Source organism: Heliangelus exortis, chromosome 3 (assembly GCF_036169615.1).
Source record: "Heliangelus exortis chromosome 3, bHelExo1.hap1, whole genome shotgun sequence".
Classification (NCBI taxonomy): Eukaryota; Metazoa; Chordata; class Aves; order Apodiformes; family Trochilidae; genus Heliangelus; species Heliangelus exortis.
In genome coordinates, this window is record NC_092424.1 from 54,646,396 (window position 1) to 54,667,674 (window position 21,279).

A 21,279-nucleotide genomic window follows, 5' to 3' on the forward strand; every position below is an offset into this window, starting at 1 on the left:
ATTTGGAGAGCTGGCAGCTGCTAATGTATTTTATTTGTCGTGAGCTTATGAAAGGAAAGACTGTTCAAGCCAGGGTTTTTGTCAAACCTAGTTTTTGGGGCTGCAGGAGACTTGTTGACTCTTTGGAGAAGGCTGCCTGAGGAGGATGCAGGGAAAAGAAAGGAAATCTCCCTGCCACCAGTCTGTCAGCAGAGATGAGTGGTGGAGCCCTTTCTGAACTGAGCGTTGGGATGCAGGCCTGAATCAGTGAAAAGGGTTTAGCCAAGGTATTGAGGGAGAAAAGGAAAAAAATGCTTTTTCACTTGACCTCATCCAAGTGGGTTCGATGTTTGTTCAGTCCTGAGTTTCAGGGAGCATACTGGAGTCCTCTCCACAGGCTTATTGAAATGGAAATGGTTTTGCCAGCTGCTGTGGAATGCAAATTATTTTAGGAATGTTCCTGGGTTGAGGCTTTTTTAAACTCACTCTTTTAAGGTATTTTTTTATTTTTAGCTCATTCTAACTGATTCTCGTAACAAAACAAGCATCCAGGAGGATGGTTAATGCCTTGTCCCTGACACAGCAAAATACTGAATTGTAGTTTGGTCTCCTCATGGAGAAGCGATTCCTTCCAAGTCAGTGGTGGAAAGACATGGGAAGCGCAGCAGCGCTTTGCTGGATTTAAATCAAAATGCTGAGCGCTTTGCAAAGCCAGCAACAGAGTAGCCCTCAGTAGGGCAGGCTGGCAGGAGATGCCATTTGATTCCATTCCCTAGGGATTTGTCACCCTTTTGATACTGTTGCTTTTTAAAAATACTGTTTAGTAGCACTTCTTCTTTGCCAGGGTACTGGAGGTAGGCAAATACTTTCTCTTGATGCGTTGTCTGCCGTAGGTCTTTTCCTGACTAGAACGGTGGCATCCAGGGATGCAAGGTTAGCAAAGTGGTGATGTTGGTGGTGCTGTATTTCAGAAGAGGAAAAACCTGTTTAGGAACAAGGAGTGGGATTTGTTGGTCGTTGTAGGGATTTGCTTTTAATGAAAATCATTGGGTTTTTTTCCTTAAAACTATAAACAAACTTGGACAGATTAAGTGCACATGTGGACTATATTTGATGGTGCTACGTGTCAGCATGATCATAACCAGGTTAGTGTATTGATTGGTTGGTGCAGCAAATGAAAAAGCAGGACTTCTTTATCTATGCAAATTAAAAAATATAGCTTTGGCAAAATAATAGCTAATAATAAAAAAGCTATCAGAAGTCAAAAGGATGTCCTAATGCCCGACCTCTTGAAGTCACTGGAATCTGACAGCACTCCTAGCTATTTGTATACCAAGGCATTTAATGACTTACATAAAGTTATAAGGTATCCTTCAACAGCAGGGCTGGTTTATACATTTGTATAGTGTGTGTAGTATACATATATGTGTGTGTTTCTCCTATACACACTTTAAAACAGTATCATGAAGATATACACAATATTCTTAGGGAAAACATATGTTTTAGTACATAACTTTTTTCTGTCAAGAGTCTCCCTTACATTTTTGTGCACCATTCTTTTACATCTGTGTAGTCCTTTGTAAAAAAAAGAGGTGTTCCATATATAACTTTGGATTTTCATTATTTTTTACATTCACAAGTAAGACTTCCATATGAAGAACTAAAGCAGTATCAGTAAGCCAGATTTCTGGAGCTGGGACAAAAGTATTTCTGTATTGTAATGCTGAAATTCTTTGCTTAATCAAGGGAAAGGTGTGGAATCTTATTCCTTTATTTATCTTTACATTTACATATTTATCTTTATTACATAACTTCTTTGCCATTAAAATGTTTTTATTTTTCTTAAAGTTATAAAATAATTGTTATTTGGAGAAAAAAAAAAGTAATTTTGTAAAAGTACAGGGATATGCTACTTTATATGATACACTGCAAAGTGATTTATAATTTCATGTTTAAAATTTTCTCCAGTGATGGATTGTATACATGATAGATCCAAAATGCACAGAATTTTACTGCTGGGACATGTCTGACAAGTTGCACTTAGCACATACCAAATCCTGGTTGTGGATGCACATGTGAAGCTAATACAAACCTCAGAAAATCTACTCAAGTGTCTCTGAATGGAGATTGTAGTCCTGCATATTAAATTTTCCCATTGGTACTGTGCTAATACTTAAATCACTTCTATGTCATTATCATTTTATTTCCTGTTCATGAGTTTGGGAGAAGAGAAACTTGTCAGCAGAAATGCAGTTAGCCCAGCAGGAGCACTAGCAGTAGCCAAAAGAGAACAAGTTGGGACACTAGTGGAATGCTAATGCTGTGTAATGGATGCATTGTCTCCTGAAGGTGTTTTCTTCTGATGGATGCAACCTGAGACATTAGGTATGTTGAAAGTTCAGCTGTGGCAACAGATTTCTGTAAATGGGGAAAAGAGAGTCCTTTCTGATTTAATCTCAGTGTAAGTAGGTTAAGTGTGGTTTTCCTGTCATGACTTTGGCTGTGTATGTTAAAGACATCTGCAACTCTGTTATTTACTTTAGATCGCTTGAAAAAAAAAAACTTTTACTTGCATTTTACTCAATTAAAATATGATAAATGGTACCTAGATAACAATGTCACTTTTATGTGGGGCTGTTGTGAATCTACAAAGTGGTTGTCCTGGACATTATTCAGGATATCTGAAGTATAGCAGTGCCTCCTTTTTAGCTGCATGGGTAAGGTGAACTGATGACTTCACAGAATCAGGAGAAGGGTTTTCCAGTGACTGGTTTTTGGTGTGCAGCATGAAATCGAGTTGCATTGTTGAGCCATATAATGTCAAATCATTAGAAAGACTATGCCCGTGCTGGCAGTTGGCATCACTTTTGTGCTGAAAGCAATGTAAGGAATTGTCTATGAACCTCTGCAGGCTTGTAGGGACTGTTCTGCAGTAGATGCTTATGAGTTCAGAACATCCATAGAATCATAGATAACAGAATCATCCGGGTTGGAAAGGACCTCTGAGATCATCAAGTCCAACCCTTCATCCACTACCGCTGCAGTTACCAGTCCATGGCACTGAGTGCCACATCCAGTCTCTTCTTAAAAACCTCCAGGGACGGAGAATCCACCACCTCCCTGGGCAGCCCATTCCAATGCCTGATCACCCTCTCTGTAAAGAATTCCTCCCTAATATCCAGCCTAAACCTCCCCTGACAGAGCTTAAGCTCTTGTCCTACTGACAGCTGCCTGGGAGAAGAGACTGACCCCCCCCTGGCTCCAACCTCCTTTCAGGGAGTTGTAGAGAGTGATGAGGTCTCCCCTGAGCCTCCTCTTCTCCAGGCTGAACACCCCCAGCTCCCTCAGCCCTTCCTCACAGGACTTGTGCTGGATCCCTTCACAGCCTCCTTGCTCTTCTCTGGACCTGCTCAGCACCTCAATCTCCTTCCTGAACTGAGGGGCCCAGAACTGGACACAGTACTCAAGGTGTGGCCTCACCAGTGCTGAGTACAGGGGCAGAATCCCTTCCCTGAACCTGCTGGCCATGCTGTTCCTGATACAGGCCAGGATGCCATTGGCCTTCTTGGCCACCTGGGCACACTGCTGGCTCATGTTCAGCTTCCTGTCAATCCAGACTCCCACGTCCCTTTCTGCCTGGCTGCTCTCCAGCCACTCTGTGCCCCATGTTTTGCTCATGGTGGATTTGTAATTCAAAACTATCATTCGTGTCTTTCTCTCTGCATTGCATAGGTCTCTTCTGCAGACCTCTGTTGTCATCTACAGGTGGCATCACCATGTGAGCATAGTGGTATCAACTGTAGTGCTGATGTGTCAGTATGAAGGCTTTTCCTGTTGCTGTTACTTAAATCTCTTCCTACATCTGTGCCTCTTGACTTTCTGGCCATTAGGCCAGGGTAGGTAGATGTAACACTTCTGGAAGAGAGTCAGCTCAGTGGGAGAGCTCTGACTCATGAACCCATGTGAGAATACTGTGGTGTCATATGCAGGACAGCTGTCTTGCAGAGCTAGTATGTAGTCTTACATTGCAGATGTTACACTCACAGGGCTGTTTCTAGGCCTGCCTTGCCATGGAGTTAATTCTCTGGTGAAGATGAGTTTCATACAGTAAAGCACTTTCTGGCTGGCAAAACTGTGGCATCCTCCTAGAAGTCTGCAGTAACCTGCAGTGAGTGGATACAAGACTTTGAGGTGGCAACTGGTTTTCTGGTATTCAGAAACCTTAGCCAGGTGTCACGAAAGTATTTTCCAGGCACAGGAGGAGCAGCAAGTGGAGCCTTTGCTGCCTCTCTTGTTGTCTCTCAATGCAAATCATTGATAAGCAAGGTAGTTATCAAGGCCATTGTTGGCAGCAGTCACCTATGTCTTAGGTGCGTCATGAACAGCCCCAGAGGTCCTGTGTATGGGGGTTTCCCTTGCTGTGTGCATTTCCTTGTGGGCATCACCTTTCCCCCAGTGCAGTAGCAACTCTGAGCTTCATATAGGGCATTATGAACCACACCTGGAAACTGGATGGTTGTTTCATTTACTCCCATGTCCTCTGCATCAGAATAGTAGGGCTAACAGGCATTGCCTTTCCCACTGGGGATACTGGACATCTCAAGTCACACATGCCTTCAGTGTGCCCACTATGGTCACTTCAGAAACACAAAATGTGTAGTCTGTAAACTTGTGGCAGTAGTGGAGCAGCAAAAAAAAACGATACCTAAAAATCCTGACTCCTACACAAATGTACACTGCAACATGTCCTTTTTGATAGGCAGTACAGAACCCATTCTCACTTCCTCTAACCAGCATATAAGCCCTTTTCATCACAGCAAGGCAATGAACTTTTCATCATCAAATGTGCCTGTAATCACTGCTCTGCTATCTGTAGACTGTTAGCCATCAATTATACTTAGGTTGAATAGGACTTGACAGGCTATGTGCATAAACTGATTTCCTGGTATCTGAAAGCCTGTAAGAACCTCAGAAGGCTTTGCCTCAATTTAGTGTCTGGGCTACAATTTTCATCTATGGGATGGGAAACATTTCCCATGCTACTCCTTCTCCTCTTCTGCCCATCCATTGATGAGAATGAACAGTACTTAAGAGCAACCCCAAACTACTTCTTTTGGCTGTATGTGCAGCACAGCCAGTTTGTCCAATATACCTGTAACACTTCATATAAAGGTCAATATGGTATGTCAGTGTGATTTACAGGGAGTAAAAACACAGAAGAATGCCCAACAGGGCTGTTAAACTGAAGCCAACCTGGCTGCTGGCCAGCTGGCTAACTTTAGATTGGCAAGTAGTTGATGTAGCCAGAAACCAGCAGGCACCATGCCTGTTTGGCACAGGGTTAGTGGCTACTAAAACTTTGCATGTGTTGGAGCCCCCTTGGGTGGGGAGCAACACACTGTGCAAGAGGAGCCCTCGTGCATCAGAGGACGGACCTTGAAGTGGGAGAATGATTTATAGTGGTGATTCTGGTTCCATGTTGAGTGTAACTTGTGAAGAGCTGGCACAGCTTATGAAGGAGCTTGTAGTTCTGCTTACACTCCTTTTACTCTGTAAATATACCTTGCTTTGCTAGTCCTTATCCTATCGGGGATAATGTCCTGACCAGCTGGTAGAAGAGGGAGGAGCAGTTCCTAGTGCTGGTGCAGTTGCTGCTCTGTTGTTCAGGTAGGTCTGTGCCCACGCAAAGGTTGGGCTTGGGCAGTGTGGGGTTGCTGCTGTTAATGCTGCTTCATCAAAAGACTGGATAGGAGAAAAAAAGAGAAAGTTTCTTAGGCTGAGATGGCCTGTGAAAAAAACCACTTTACTGATTTATGGTTATTCTCTTCATAATGCCCTCATTCTCAAGGGCAGATCTTGTGCAGTAGAGTCTTATGCCACTAGTGCCATCCTAGGAGGACTGTTATGAACAGGCATAAGGTGACTTTCTTCTCCTGGTAAGCACCTTGAATACCATGAGTAGCAGTGGGTAGATGACAGTGCCACTGAGTGACTCCTCTGTGGTTCCATACTGCAGGGAAAGGCAGCCCAGTCAGCATGGGCAAAAAGAGAGAGAGGGAAGAACCAACTTGTGCAATAGCACTTTTCTGCTGTGGTTTTTTTAGCTGGTTTGAGTGAATGGAGAACTCCTCAGGCTTCTGGTAGCTGCCCCCACCACAGCAAGAGATTAGCCTTTTGCAATGACGGTGTCTCACAAACATTTGTGTTTATCTGTACTGTTCTACTCTTCATCTGAGCCTCTCTTGTGTTGTTCTGTCCTGTGACTTTCTTTGTTTCAAAAGAATGATCTTCTGTCCCATGTACTCCTTCTTCTCCATGCTCCACTACCACCAAAGTGACAAAACAGAACAATTCAACCAAACCTTAACTGGGGTGTTCATGGACCACAAAGTCACTGGTATGTGGTTGGGTGGCAGGTACATTGGGGATGGGATTGGGATAGACTGAGGGTGGACTTGCCTCTGATAGGAGACTGCTGGAGACCAGATGTGGGAGGATGAATGTAAACTACTGGCTCAAACTATGTGGAAAGTGAGAGCTTATCATGTAGTGGTGGTTTACCAGGTAGTTGCCTGCAGATTGAGTGCCAGCAAAATTAAATATTTTTGCCGAGTAATTCAGTGGAGAGATGAAATCTTTGTTAGTTGATGGCACTGCTTTGATAGTGACAACGTGTAGTCTGCTGTGTCTGGGGATGACAAAGGCAGGCATGTGCACAGTCATATATGAATGCCATTAAAACGCAGTGTTCCCTCTGCAAGGCCTAAGTTATTAGAAAGTAACACTACAGACAAGTGCCTCACTCTCAGCCAGAATGAAGTTAAACTGCATAGTAGCAGAAAGAGTTTTCTGGATGATAGAAATCATGCTGGGACACTTGCTGCTTAGAAAGCCTGTTGTTGGCATGGCTGTTTTCACCTGGAAAGAGGACTTGCTTATGTCCTTTTGGCATGGGGGCCTCTTTTCTGCTTCTCTCTCACATCTGCACACAGACCTAGTCAGATACAAAAGCCAGTTCGTGTGCTCACTGGATGCAGCTGTTTTGGCAGAGGAGAGATGTTACAGAAGAGAAGTTGATGTGCTGGCACTTCTTTTTTGTGCCTCATCCACAGTCCCCTTGATATCAGACAGAAGTGATGTACCCGCAACTGTCCTGGTCCTGGCTTCTTGTAAAAACAAACAAACTACAGTATTGTAGGACTTGATTCATTTGCTGAAACGTAAGTGTCTAGTGCTGTTATGAGTTGCTCTGCCTGGTTTCTAGATCCTGGTCCAGGAGGGACTAATTTTCCTGTACAACCTGTGTTATAGCTATCAGCCTCTTATGGGTGCTTCACATGTCCTAGGGCATCTCAGAAGACATAAGTTGCTTGTGCATGGACAACAGTTCTGTCTTCCCTGCTGAAGGTCTCTGATGAGCAGCTCCCTGTCAGTTTCATCCCATTGATGCTATAGAATGTGTGCAACCCAAAGCTGGGGGGAGTCTTTGGTTTTGTGTTGAAACTTTCCGTTTTATGGAATAAAGACTGCAATATACATGTCAGCTACCCACCACCACTCTCCACAGCAAATCATACTTTAAAATACAAAGTTTGTACTTGTGTTTGGTGAAGGCAGCATGGGCTTGAAAGACATGTTTAAGCATCTGGGAAGGAAACACCCATCAACTTTTTATTTTTTAACATCAGTATTCTTCTAAATTCCAAAGTGCAGAACATCTGTAAAAAATATTTTCTTTACAGATTGTGTTTTATTCTAGGATTGACAGTTTAAATGCATGAGGGTTTGGTTATGTTGTGATGTGACGTGGTAAGAGAGCAAGTCTGATTTACTAACTTTGCTTGTCATGGGTTTGGGATTACATCTGTGAGTACTTATTGATAAGGATATGTAATTTTTATTTAGCTAACTTGCTAAAAAAAAGGAGGCTTAGGGGAGAGGAGATCTTATAATTCTTTACAGCTACCTGAAGGGAGGTTGTAGCAAGTTGGGGGTCAGTCTCTTCTACCAAGTAACAAGGAGGAGAGGAAACAGCCTCAAGTTGTGCCAGGAGAGGTTTATTTTGGATATTAGGATTCACTGAAAGGCTTGTCAGGCACTGGAGCAGGCTGCCCAGGGAAATAGTTGAGTCACCATCCCAGTCACCATTTGAAAGGCTTCATGTTGATGTGGTGCTTAGGGGCATGGTTTAGAGGTGGACTTGGCGGTGCTGGGTTAACAGGGTTGGACTTGATCTTAACGGTTTTTTCCAACAAAAAGGATTCTATGATTCTTATGTAACGAGCACACTGATAACGTTTCCTAGTAAAGATGGTCTGCATGTACATAATTGTTGAGTGTTGTTAAGTAAATGGTGGGGCAAATGCTCAGCATGTCTGCTTTTTTATGCATATCCTGCAGATGAGACTTAGGTGCTTACACCAGATCAGTGGAAGTGTTATTTCAATCTTCTCAAACTTGAAACTGGCACTGCTGTGTGCTCTTACATTTCAGCAGGTAGCACGATTTCAGTTTCCTCATCCAACTTGCAGATAACCTGTCAGTCTCAGCCTCTTCCTTGGGAAGCTCTCCTCTGCAGGCCTCATCCACTAACTCCTCTCTGCCTCATTGTACTCTCTATTTACCTTATCTTACCACTTCTTTACACCCCTTGAGTCTGTTCTGTCCTTCATTCTCATTATACTTTGCCATCCATATTTCCTGTCATCTTTATTGCCTTCTTCCATACTTCTCTCAGTTCTCCCAAGTAGCTCAAATTAATTTTGAAGTATCTTACAAAAGATCATTGTGTTTTTAAAAATTAAGATGTTATCTTTGACCTGTTTCAGTCTTCAACAAAGTACTGTTACTTTCATCGGAGTCAAGTTTTCACCCTAAATAATATACATGTTATTTTTATGTTCCCTCATTATTACACACCTTCATTTCTGTTGCTTCAAGTAGGGATTCCACTATGCTGGAGGCTGCTCAGACAGCTACAGAAAGGGGCTCTGTTCCTACATGCTTACAGTCAAATTTCAGTCAAAAACCAGCAAACGAATGGGAAGAGAACAAGATGAACAGCGTTCTACAGAAAGCTTAATCTCCCAAAGTCTTTCAAGAGAGCAAATAAAAGGTCTTATGCTTTAGCTAGGTAATATTGCCTTTGACTTTACAAGGCAATACTCTTTAAGTAGCAGATTTAAACACAAAATGGTATTCAATGGGGTAAAATACATGCTGCCTGAAAATTTCAGGTTAATAATAAATGTTAATGGAGACATGAGATACAGTGAATTGCTTTTAATTAGAATGTATTACATTAATAGTCATCTCACATTGTTTGTGAAATCAAGTGGAATCATTTATTAAGGGATAGGAAACAGATGGATTTACACTTGCCTCCACAAATTGAAATTCTTCCTCGTTAGATTTCCCTAGGTAAGGTTTCCTTGTTTCCTAAAGAACACTTCATGTGATAACTAGCATGAGGTTTAAACATGAACAGTGCTAGTTCAGGAAACTGATCATTCTTTTTTTTCATTTATTTTATGTAGGTTTCCTTTGCCTGATCTGTAAACATGTCCACAGACCTGCTATGTAAGTACCTTTCCTTCATCCCAATGATATTTTTGTACCATATGTTTTTATCAGATTCACAGATGTGCTCGTGATTGATGTATTTTATCTTAAGTATGAAGTCTGCTTTTACATTTGTGTTTCTTCTGAAGCATCTGTGGAACAATATTACCATTATAGTCAACTGGATTATTCTTGAAGTAAGGCATGACTTACTATGAGTAAGATTGTAAAAATCTGGCCCATGCATAAGAACAGACTGGTTCATTGAGACTTAAAATATTTTAGATAGAATTTTTTATCTATATCTGGCACAAATACTATCCCAGATGACTGCTGAGAGATGTGCTCAGGATTTTTTGTCACTGTGTGAATTTAACTCCTGTGTTTCCAAGGCATCATTATCCAAGTCTCACTCCTTATCACTGTTATCAGTTCTTCTTTTTCAACAGCATACTTCTATATACTGAAAAAAACTACCAATTGGGTCTCCCTGATACCTGCATTCTCTCACTGGTTCCTAGGATAACTGCAGCATTAACCACATTTTCTATGCTTATTGATCTGATCTAGATGCTTTCTTTAGGAGTCCCTTCAGTGCCTCAGCTCCCATTCTTTTATTGTCGCCTCCAAGGGCTACCCAACTGTACACTGTGTAGCATAAGAGAGGGCAGTTTCAGAAACTCATTTTATCAATCTCTAATCCTTCCTCAGATGAAAAGAAAACTTTTTTTTTTTTTGTCAATAACTATAATCTGTTAATAAATATAAAAACATTAGTGGCTGACTGGCAGATAGCAGCTATCTGTGGAGGTGGTATCTCTACTTCAAGTTATGTGTCAAAGTGCATATTTTGAGCTCTATTTGCTAACTGGCAAGTTTGGGGCATGCTTAAGTGCCATTTAGATACAGGAAGAACTCTAAAGCAAGGAATGTAATATGCCTGACCACAACAAAACTGCTGTCAGGGGTAAAATAAAAAGGGAGAGAGGGGAGGAGGGCTGCACAGTGGTCCTGGTCAAAATCGCTTATGATTCCTCAGCTTAGATGTTTAAGCTAATTTGACAGTTTCAGACAATTTATAACCTGGCAGTTTCATTTGTCTCTCTTCAACTCAGCATCAGCACCTCACAGCACCTCACCCACTTTCAAGTGGTTGGAGAAGTTGTCATCTGAGGAGACATTGAAGGAGTTGGGTGTGTTCCTCTGGGAGAAGGCTCAGGGGACATTAATCATAGAACCACAGAAAGATTTTGGTTGGTAGGAACCTTAACGATCATTTGGTTCCAACCCCTCTGCCATGGGCAGGGGCACCTTCCATGAGACCACATTGCTCACAGTCCCATCCAACCCTGGAACACTTCCAAGGCTGGAGCATCCATGTCTCTGGCCAGCCAGTGCCAGTGACTCATAGTAAAGAGTTTCTTCCTAACAGCTTATCTAAATCTACCCTCTTTCAGCTTAGAACCATTCCCTTCTAAAACTGTTCCCTCTTATCACTACATGCCCACATTAAAACTCCCTCTCCAGCTTTCCTGTAGGCCCCTTTAGGTACTGGATGACCCCTATGAGGTCTTCTTGGAGCCTTCTCTTCTCCAGCCTGAAAAACTCCATCTCTCTCAGCCTCTCTTCATGGGAGAGGAGCTCTAGCCCTCTTATGGTCTTTCAGTAGAAAAGTGTTGATTATGGAGAAGGTGGGTGTGCTTATCTCCATAAGGACGCACTGTAACAGAACAACAGGTTACGGCCATAAGTTGCTTCGGTGGAGTTGCCCTTGGGTATAAAGGATATTTTCACCATAAGATCAATTAAACATTGGAACAGCCTATCTAGGGAAGTGGTGGGATTTCCCTCACTGGCAACAGTTGAGACACAGCTTGACAGGGCCCTGCTAAGGCTCTGCTTGCAGGAGGCTGGGCTAGTTGATTTCCACAGGCCTCTTGCAACTTAGGTAATTCTGAAATTCTCTGTTCCTTGTGTCCCCAGCTATCTATGCAATGATAGTCATCCCTACCACCTGTCCCTAGTCTTCTTAATATCCTACTGCTTGTGCTGTGGCAGATCCTGTGATACTCGATCATGCCTAAGGAGCAGACATTTGTTTTCTCACTCGATGACATGAATTAGGATTGAGGCAGTACCAGTGCTCAGGGGACTTTCCGGATTCCAGCTGGTGGGAGTATGTGTGTATGTATGTATGTGGGCTTTATGACAGCTCAGTTTGTCTTGGGAAAACGTCAGTTCACAGCAGAAAACTAAAGACTAACATGGCAACTCTGTACAGATGTGAAGTGACTCTAAATCTCTATGTTTTTTTATGTAATTAAATAGTACAGAGCCAGCCCATGACCTTAGTGCTGGCCTGTGCTAACAGACAACATCAAGGTTTGTTTTGGGGATAACATCATGCCAGGCTCTGTTGCAGGTAAGGAATTTGGATGTAACCAAACTGTTTGAGGGAGGAAAGGGAAAGAGGTGAGGAGTATTTAGGCACGTGGTGCTGATACCAGGTGGTCTCAGCACCAGGGAACCGTCTCTGACTCCTCTTATTTAATAGTGGACATGCAGCCTAAACATCCAGTCCCTAAGCCATGGCATTATCTTTCACTAATATTTGGTTCAATACAAGGTCAGATTCTTGGGTTAAGTACCTTGTTCCAGGTCACATTAATGAAGACTAGTTGTATAAATAAAAAGAAAAAAAACAAATCAAACCAGACCAAATCCTTTTAGATTCCTAGGAAAAAAAATCTGTTTGGGGTAAATTCCACAAAGAAAATGTACTGGCTTCACAATATGAGGGCTGCTGTGACTAGACCTCTGAATCCAGCAACTAAGTCTTCCAGCCTGTGGAAATAAACAAAAATAAAGCCAACATCCCAGTGAAATTTCAGCATGAAGAAATTGAGGTAGGAAGTGTTTCTGTGTTTAAATGAAGAAGCTAGGAAAAAAAAAAAAAAAAAAAAAAAAGAGAAGTTTATAAAATGTCTGGCAGCTACCGAGGCTCGGCTGTTGGGGAAGCAACAGACTTCCCCTTTGGAGCTTGTTTTTCTTTTTATCCTTGGATGAACTAGCGTGCAGTATATTATGCTGCCTGACTGTAGGGGTTTGTCACGGTTAGTACCAGAGGCTGTCCCGGGAACGTAGGAAGGCGATGGGAGTGAATGGAGCATGCGGTGGCTGAGGGGGTTCGAGCCCGCTCTGGGGGAAACCTGTGGCTGCTCCTCTCGGCTTGGTCCGGCCAAAGCTGTGCAGGAAAGGAGGTGGGTCTTTGATCTCTTTGTTGTAGCTGCTCCCTGGGAATTTGCTGAAATCAATGCCCTGTTTTCCTGAAGAAATGAATGGCTATGCCTAACTAGCTTTGTGAGGCGCTGGGGAATTCACTGCTTCTGTTTATTGACAGCTGAAAAGGAGCACATGGTGCTGAATGGGTCCTCTTGGGGAAACAAAACAGAGTGGAGTTAGACTTAGTTGAACACAGGGACATTTGGAAAAGTCTGCTGAAGGAGGATGGCGCGGTTCCTGCTGCCTTGTGCTAGCATAGCCTGACTTTTTACTAAAAATGCCATTTTAAATAAGGTAAGAAATGTTTTGATTTACCGTCCATAGTGCCATTATGAAATGTTTGCGTTTTAGTGCTCTGAAGTGCAAAAACCAATGTTTCAATTGTATTCTGTTATGGGAAACACCTCAGTGACTCTTGTGCTGTGCATAGCCTCTGTGTACGTTCATTTGTTCTTTATGTACTGGTGATTAATGAATATGAAAAGTAATAAGAAATTATATGTTATTTGCATCTTGCAGTCAGGTCCTGAACCTCAGTCATTTGTGTATGCTATTATATGCAGTTCTTTATGTCTTTGATAATCAGATGGATTGCATCAGATGATTTCTTGACTGGTAACAAATTGCTGCATTAATACTTACGCACAGGGCAGTGTCTTACAAGCAGCCCAGTCTGGCAGAAAATCTGGGAATCTAAAGTCCCTTGAAATGTAAAGATATATTTTCCATCCTCTGTCTCTATGTGTAGACTCAAGGCAAGAGGTGGACTTGGTGCTGCACTGTCTGGTTTTAGATGTACAGTTGTTTGGGTCATTTTAAAGAAAGCAAAGCATAGCAAGAGGAAGATGATAATGGAGAGGCAGTATTTCCTTCATTCGAGTCCAGAACAGTTTATCAGACCAAAGGAATTTGGTGTGTAATTCATATGTAAATTTTCTACTGAAAACGGGAGAACAAATTGCCAGAGTTTCCATATTAGTTTCTCTGGTGACTGAGGAAAAAGTTTTCTGAGATCACAGAGCTACAACTTTCAGGTGTGGCCAACTTAAGACTGCAGGAAGAAAGTTTCTTCTTTGTCGGTTTAAGTGTAGAGACAAGTTCCAAATGGAATAATCTCTGTCCTGTGAGTAGGAATTCCTGGTTTTGTGTTGCAAACCTGCTTCAAAGAGTCCATGTGTGTGTGCATTTGTCTGAAAACTCTTGAGTAATCTTCTCATTTAGGGGGAAGTACTTAAGAAGTTTCACATTTTATCAGAGTAGTTTGTGTTCCTCAGTCTGGGATTTTGCTTTGGGTGACTTTGAGCTAGTAATCTTACTGGTTTTGTCTCATTTTGCTCTTCTCTGCAACAATTAACTTAGCTGCTTTTCTTGGAAGCATTTGGGGTCCATATGAAAACAGACCTTAGAATACTCTGCAATCATGAAAATAAAAATAAATTGCTTAACTGCAACATGGTAGCTTCTGGCATCTGCCTTTAAATTTCCACTATTTTTGGAGGGAAATGAAAAAAAAAAAATAAAATTAAATGCATCTATGATTTTGACAGAGGTGAAAACATTGAGCTCAATCAATCTGATACTGATGTTTGTGAACTCTATTGTCATAATACCTATCCAAATGTGTCCAGACCTTTTTTTGACCTCATTTTGTGTATTTATTATAGACTTTGGAAGTCACTAACATTTAAAGCTAAAGCCAATTTAAAGTTAACGCTTTAGTTCGAAATGAAGTATATTGGTAGGTAATTTTAATGCTGTAGTCTAGATGTGTCATTAAAATAAGGGTTTCTGGGTAGTTTTGGTGGTGTAAATAAAAAGGAATTAACGTCATGGAAAGCTTAGGTAGTCAGAGCTATTTTAGTTAGTATAATGGAGAAGAAAGATTATTATGTGTGACATGGAAGGTGACATTTGTTCTCTGTTACTTGGGCAATAAGACAAGGCAGAGTGTTCAGTGCTTAATTTAGTGGGCTGTGTTTAGGCAGAGGTGCACAGGGAAGTACATGGGGCAGGCAATTTTCCCTTTACCTCTTCTAACACCAAGGGTTTTTAGAAAACATGAATATCATTGTAACTTACTGGAAATGTTGAAGTGGAAGGAGTATAAAATAATTTATTTACAACCAATAGAGCAAGGTACTTGAAATACAAAGCGGTTTATGTGATCATAGACAGCTCTAAGTAAACATGTGTGTTGAATGACCAGGGTTATACAAATACCTGTTGGAAGTACATTTCCCCCAAGGTGATGCCTTTACCATCTGTTGAGCTTGTTCTTTTAGCTAAGAGAGTGTGAAATGGGAACAAATTCTTTGCAATTTTGCTTTGACAGGTTGCTTCTTAGATTATAGAGATTACTGTTACTTTTTGTTTTGGGTTTTTTTTTCACTTTGAAAATAATTTGAAGCAACTACAAATTAATCAGAAACCTATGGAGAAAAGCTTTCATATTTTATGTTATCTCAAATTGAGATGATTATCAATAGGGCTTTATGGAGACTCATTATAATCTGAGTTTAGAATGCTTCATCTGCAGAAAATAAATCTGCAATTTTTTCTAAACCCAGAAATTTTTGCAACTCTTAGATTTAATTATCCGATAATACTCTATAATCACATATTTGGTAATTCTTTGTTTTAGACAAACAGACTCAAGGCTGTACTTATGCATGAGAAGAATGGTTACTGTAAGGGAAGTATATGATACTGTTGCCTAATTTGTTGCTTCCAATTTTTGTTATTCTTTCCTAATCAGTCTGTTAAAGAAGCTCAGGTGGACATAATTTCTTTAGTACAGGATCAATAAAGGTGTCAGATAATTATTCCTATTGGAAGTCTTTAGACTAGAAAAAAGAAGTGTATGTTGGATCTCAGGGAAAAGTTGAAAAGTAAATGGAAACACAGATACATTTGCAAGTGTATTTTTTTTCACAGAAATAGATTTTTGTGTCTGTTCAGCAGCAGAGCTTCCCAATGTCTATGTTGGGTTTTTTTTAAGAAATTACTTCATACCTTAAAAGAGAAGAATAATTTAACTGGATCATGAGAGTCTTCTACTCATTTTGTTCCCAGAGAAGCTGGGAATCTAGCATCCTTTTCACATTGAAAATTAAGCAAGTAATAAAAAAAGTTGTTGGCTGTGTCCTGTGTTATGAAAGTGATATGTAATGAGAGCCTAAGCTGTTCTTCTAAGGTGTTAATGTTTACAAAAAAACAATATTTTAAAAATAAGACGCATATATTTCAGTATTTTAAATCTATGCTTTAGGATTAGTAAAAAACAGAAAGCAGCTATTTTTTTGTTCTCTGGGGTAAATTGGAATACCAGTAGGAGGTTTGGGTGGTTCCCTGGGAAAGTTAACTGATTTTCCGCTTTTATTCAGACAGTTTCCACTGAATGCAATGTGGATTGTGAGTGTTCTTTCAGGATAGGCCCTGCAAGATCTCAACACGCATTAGTCTGAAGTTTCTGTGTATTCACTTCTCCACACAGACTTCCTTCTTTCATAATGCAGCTACTCGCACATCAGTAGAGCCAAACGTACAGACTTCTATCTGCAGAACTGGACCCCATGGTTTTTACACTGCCCTTCTATCCCCAGTAGCTGTAGTTTGCTTCATATTGTTATAATGGCCTCTAAAGTCCTCAAGTACTCCAGCTACAGGTGGAGTACAGCATCTCTCCACTCTTTCATGCCAGTTTTCCTCATTGCATCCTACAGTAAACTCACATTTCCTTCTCCAAAGCAAGAGTCTACCTGCCTGGTTCTTTCTGCTGCTGATCAGATGGAAATATATCCCAGCTGCTAGTATCTTTGCTGGGAAAGTGCCTGCTAGTCCATGTTGAAATGGAAGAGAAAGAATTGATTTGGGCTTGTTTCCTAAGGAGTATCATAAAATAGTTTGGGTTGGAAGAGACTTCTAAAGTTCATCTAGTCCAACCATCCTGCCATGGGCAGGGAAATCTTCAACTAGATCAGGGTACTCAGAACCCGGTCTAACCTGACCCTGAGTGTTTTCACGGATGGGGCTTTTACCACCTCTCTGGGCAGCCTGTGCCAGTGTTTTGCCACCCTCACAGGAAAGAATTTCATCTTTCTATCTAGTCCAAATCTACCCGCTTTAGTTGAAAACCACTACCCCATGTCCTATCACAACAGGCCCTGCTAAAAAGTCTGTTCCCATCTTTCTTATAAGCCCCCTTTAAGTAATGAAAGGCTGCAATAAGTTCTTCCTAGAGCCTGCTTTTCTCCATGCTAAACAACCCAAACTCTTTCAGCCTTTCTTCACAGGAAAGGTGCTCCAGCCCTCTGATAATGTTTTTGGCATTCCAACAGGTCCACATCTGTCCTGTGCTGAGGGCTCCAGAGCTGGATGCAATACTCCAGGTGGGGTCTTATCAGAGTAGAGGGGCAGAATCACCTCCCTTGACCTGCTGTTCATGCTTCTTTTGATGCAGCCCAGGATATGATTGGTTTTCTGGGCTGCAAATGCATATTTGTGGCTAATGTTGAGCTTTTCACCCACCAGTACTTTGATGTCCTTCTTCACAGGGTGGCTCTCAATCCCTTAATTCCCCAGCCTGTATTTATACCAGGGGTTGTACCAGTCCAGGTACAGGACCTTGCAGTTGGCCTTGATGAAGTTCATGTGGACCCACTTCTTAAGCTTGTCAGGATCCCTCTGGGTGGCATCTCATCCTTCATGCGTGTCATCCGCACCACTCAGCTTGGTGTCACCTGCAAACTTGCTGAGAGTGAACTCAATCCCACTGTCTCTGCCATTGGTGAAGATAATGGCTCCCAATATGGATCTCTGAAGGACACTGCTTGTCACTGATGTCCAATCTGAACATTGAGCCATGTGACCATCCAACCACTTCCTCATCCACTTAGCAGTCCACCGATCAAATCCTATCTCTTCAATTAAGAGAGAATGATGTTGTGGCAGCCCAGTTCAAAGGCCTTACAGAAGTCCAGATAGATAACATCTGTAACTACTCTTCCCTTGCCCACTGATACAGTCATAAAAGAGGCCATCCAGTTGCTCAGGCAGGACTTGCCCTTGGTGAAGACCTGCTGGCTGTCCTGAATCACTTCCCTGTCCTTCATGTGCCTTAGCATAACTTCTAGGAGGACCTGTTCCATGATCTTGCCAGGCACAGAGATGAGGCTGACAGGTTCCCCTCTTTGCCCTTCTGAAAAATGGTTGCACTGTTTCCCTTTTTCCAGTCACCGGGGATTTCACCTGTGTTTCATGACTTGTAATGGAGAGTGTCTGGGCAACTACATCAACGAGTTCCCTCAGCACTCTGGAATCACAGAATAGTTTGGGTTGGAAGGGACCTGAAAGATCATCTAGTTCCAACCCCCCTGCATGGGCAGGGACACCTCCCACTAGACCAGGTTGCTCCAAGCCCCATCCAACCTGGTCCTGAACACTTCCAGGGATAGAGCAGCCACAACTTCCCTGGGCAACCTGTTCCAGCATCTTACCCCCCTCTCAGGAAAGAATTTCTTCCTAATGTCTAAACTAAATCTCCCCTCTTCAAGTTTGAAACCATTTCCCTTTGTCCTCTCATTACAGACCTGTGTAAAAAGCCCTACCTCAGCTTTCTTGTAGAGCCCCTTCAGATATTGGAAAGGTGCTATAAGGTCACCTCAGAGCTTTCTCTTCTCTAGGCCAAACCACCCCAACTTCTTTATCCTGATTTCACAGGGGAGGTGTTCCAGCCCTCTGATCATTTTATTGGCTCTCCTGTGGCCCCTGTGGACACATTCCAGGAGCTCCACATCCTTCTTGTGCTGGGTACTCCAGAACTGGACCCGGTATTCCAGGTGGGGTCTCAGAAGAGCAGAGTAGAGGGCAAAGAGCAGAGTAGAGGGAGAAATGCATCTTGCCAGGTCCCATCGACTTAGGCATGTTCAGGTTCCTTATGTTGTTATGGACCCTCTCTTACAGTCCCCATTTTTCATTCAATCCATTGATCAATCAGTCCACTATTGCATTCTCTCTGGCAAGGCTATTAACTGGATGAAGAAGTTATTCTTAATCCATTTGTGCAGCTCACGGTGCAACTTTTGCAGCAGATGTTTGGTCTTTTCCCCAGCAGTCAGAGCCTGTGAGCACCACGCCTCCTGTAGCAGGAGTAACAAGGCTTCATCAATAGGCTTCCCTTGATCTGCCAGCCTGGTAGTACACACCAACCCTTTGTTGCCTCAGTTTCAGGTTCTTTCCCATAAGCTTTCAATCTGCTTGTGGCTATTCTTCAGAGACAGCTCTATCCAACTCTTGCTTGAAAGGGCAATGCCTCCCCCACCTCCTTTCTCACCTGTCCCTTCTCAACAGCCTGTAGCCACTGATAGCAACACTCCAGTCATGGGGATTCATCCCACCAAATTTCAGAGGTGGCTTCACCCATCCCACTGCCAGTCTCCTCTACATGACTTCTGGACTTGATGGCCACTGACAAACAAGTTCACTGAAGGACACAGAGACCCAATCTATGGTTCCCTTTTAAGGCAATGTTGCAGGGGCTGGAAATATTTCAGCTAATTAATACTCATTATTAATGACTCATTAGTCATTAGAATTGGCACACTTCATTTATCAGAATTGGAACCATGGTGTAGACCTGCCATGAATAAAATTGTCAGCTGTATTAATACACTTGATATGGGGCATATGGCAGTGCACATGTGTGGTTATGCATACGTGCATTTAGGAAGACATATGTATTGCAGGGTTTTTTTCCTAGAATGAAGATGGAAGATTCTGGTGTCTGCTAAACTGCATTAGTAGCATTAACATTACCACTGAAGGACCTGACACTAAAATAAATCAACTGGCCTGCCAAAAATCTCACCAGAAGAAAAGTGCTCAAGACCAATTAAAGCTACTTTTGCTGTGGGAAGTAAAATTTGTCCTGTGGGAGATGTAAGGGGTCCAACATGTGGCTCGCAGGGTGCTTACAACATGTGGCTTGCAGGGTGCTTACAAGCAGTTTGAATAAGACTCTTGATGGCTGTCTGTATTTCTGTGGACAGGGGATTTAAAGGGATTTTAGCTTTGCTGTCTGCAGTAGGGAAGCAGTGCAGTTTGGACAGTGCTAGTGAAGACCTAAAGCAAAAAGATGTAGCAGCCAGAAGCCACAGCCTTGCACCAGGACCAGCTGCTGCTGGCTGCTGGGGCAGATGGGCAGAGTGCAACAGAAAGGCTTGGCTCTCAGAAAGCTTTTGCTGGGCATTTTATTGGACCAGGCTGTGCTGACCAAGGCTGTTTTCTTGTAAAAAAACCAGCAGTTGTTTCTGTGAATTTGCGGTTAACCTTCTTTTTTGTAACCTGTTTCTGAATGTAATTTTATATGACTTCATACCAACCTAGTGGAGGGAGAGAAGGGAAAACAAAGAAACAAAGAAACAAACAAACAATACCCCGAACAAAGCAAGCAAGCAAACAAACAAAAACCTAAAAAACAACCGACCTGAAAAATCCAACTTCGTTTTTCACTTTGATTGTTTGACGTGTATTCAGCTCTCAGCAATGAGAGAAGTCTCTTTGTTCATGCTGATTAGAAGTTATTACATGTGAACTAAGGGAAATGACTTCACTTGAAATGTGCTAGTTATGTATATTGGTTCTGATAGCAAACAAACCCCATGTGGTGTACCAGAAATGTGACACGTACATTCTTGTTCCAAGAATAACCAGGAAGAGATTATTTTTAAAATTAGCTTTAAATCAATCAATGTTTTGATCTCAAATAATTTTTAAATGAATGTACCCTCCAAGAACTTTGATAAAGTGGTTGCTCAGCCCACAGAGTGAAGTTAAACTTGATAAACACACCTACATACCTTCCCTGCTCTTTGGTTTGTTATTTGGTTTGGGATTTTTGGTTTTGTTTGTTTGTTTCTTTTTTCTTTTCTTCTGTAAGGTTGCAGGAAGGCCCTATACTGCTCTTTCAGATGTTTAAATGTGAAAGTAACTTTTTCTTCTACTGCACAGGCTTTGTGAGAACCTGTTGAAGCTGCTGTGTTCAGTCACATTGCTGAATGTCACAGCCTATCTGTGCTCCTTGACACTTCTCTAATTGTTCAGCTTTTAAGACTTGCAAGAGGGAAGGAACACCAAAGAAAACCTCACTGGGGTTGGTAGGGGGATGACTTTTTATGGGAAGCCTGTTAAATTCCTTTTGGCTATGCCTAGTACTTCATAGTCACCAGGCAAAAAACTTATTGTTCCCAGATGTGCTTGACTGTCAGCATGATTACTCCCTATTAAGAAGTAGTAATGAATCACAGTCACTGTTGTCATTTATATGTTTGTATAACAAATAGTTTTGGACTTCTGAAGAGTTTACATGCTTAAATTCATGTCTGCCAGGAAAACGTGAGCGTGCTTTGCATTGGATGATTTCTTTACAGTCAGATAAGTGCTGATGCTCACTTCCAGAGG

General features: G+C 41.9%; 1 protein-coding gene across 11 annotated transcripts in view; it reads left to right on the forward strand.

The window, feature by feature from the left end:
- The window catches only part of PLAGL1 (PLAG1 like zinc finger 1), a 51,299-nt gene that overhangs the window by 11,022 nt on the left and 18,998 nt on the right, over positions 1 to 21,279 (forward strand). For 9 of the 11 annotated variants that reach the window (XM_071740678.1, XM_071740681.1, XM_071740676.1 and 6 more), the window contains one exon: positions 9,516 to 9,558. The exons of the other annotated variants lie outside the window; for them this stretch is intronic. In XM_071740678.1, coding sequence (XP_071596779.1) covers positions 9,540 to 9,558 — 19 coding nt within the window. In that variant the 5' untranslated portion in view covers positions 9,516 to 9,539. Of the gene's footprint in view, positions 1 to 9,515; positions 9,559 to 21,279 lie in introns of those variants that run through there. 11 annotated transcript variants of the gene reach the window in all.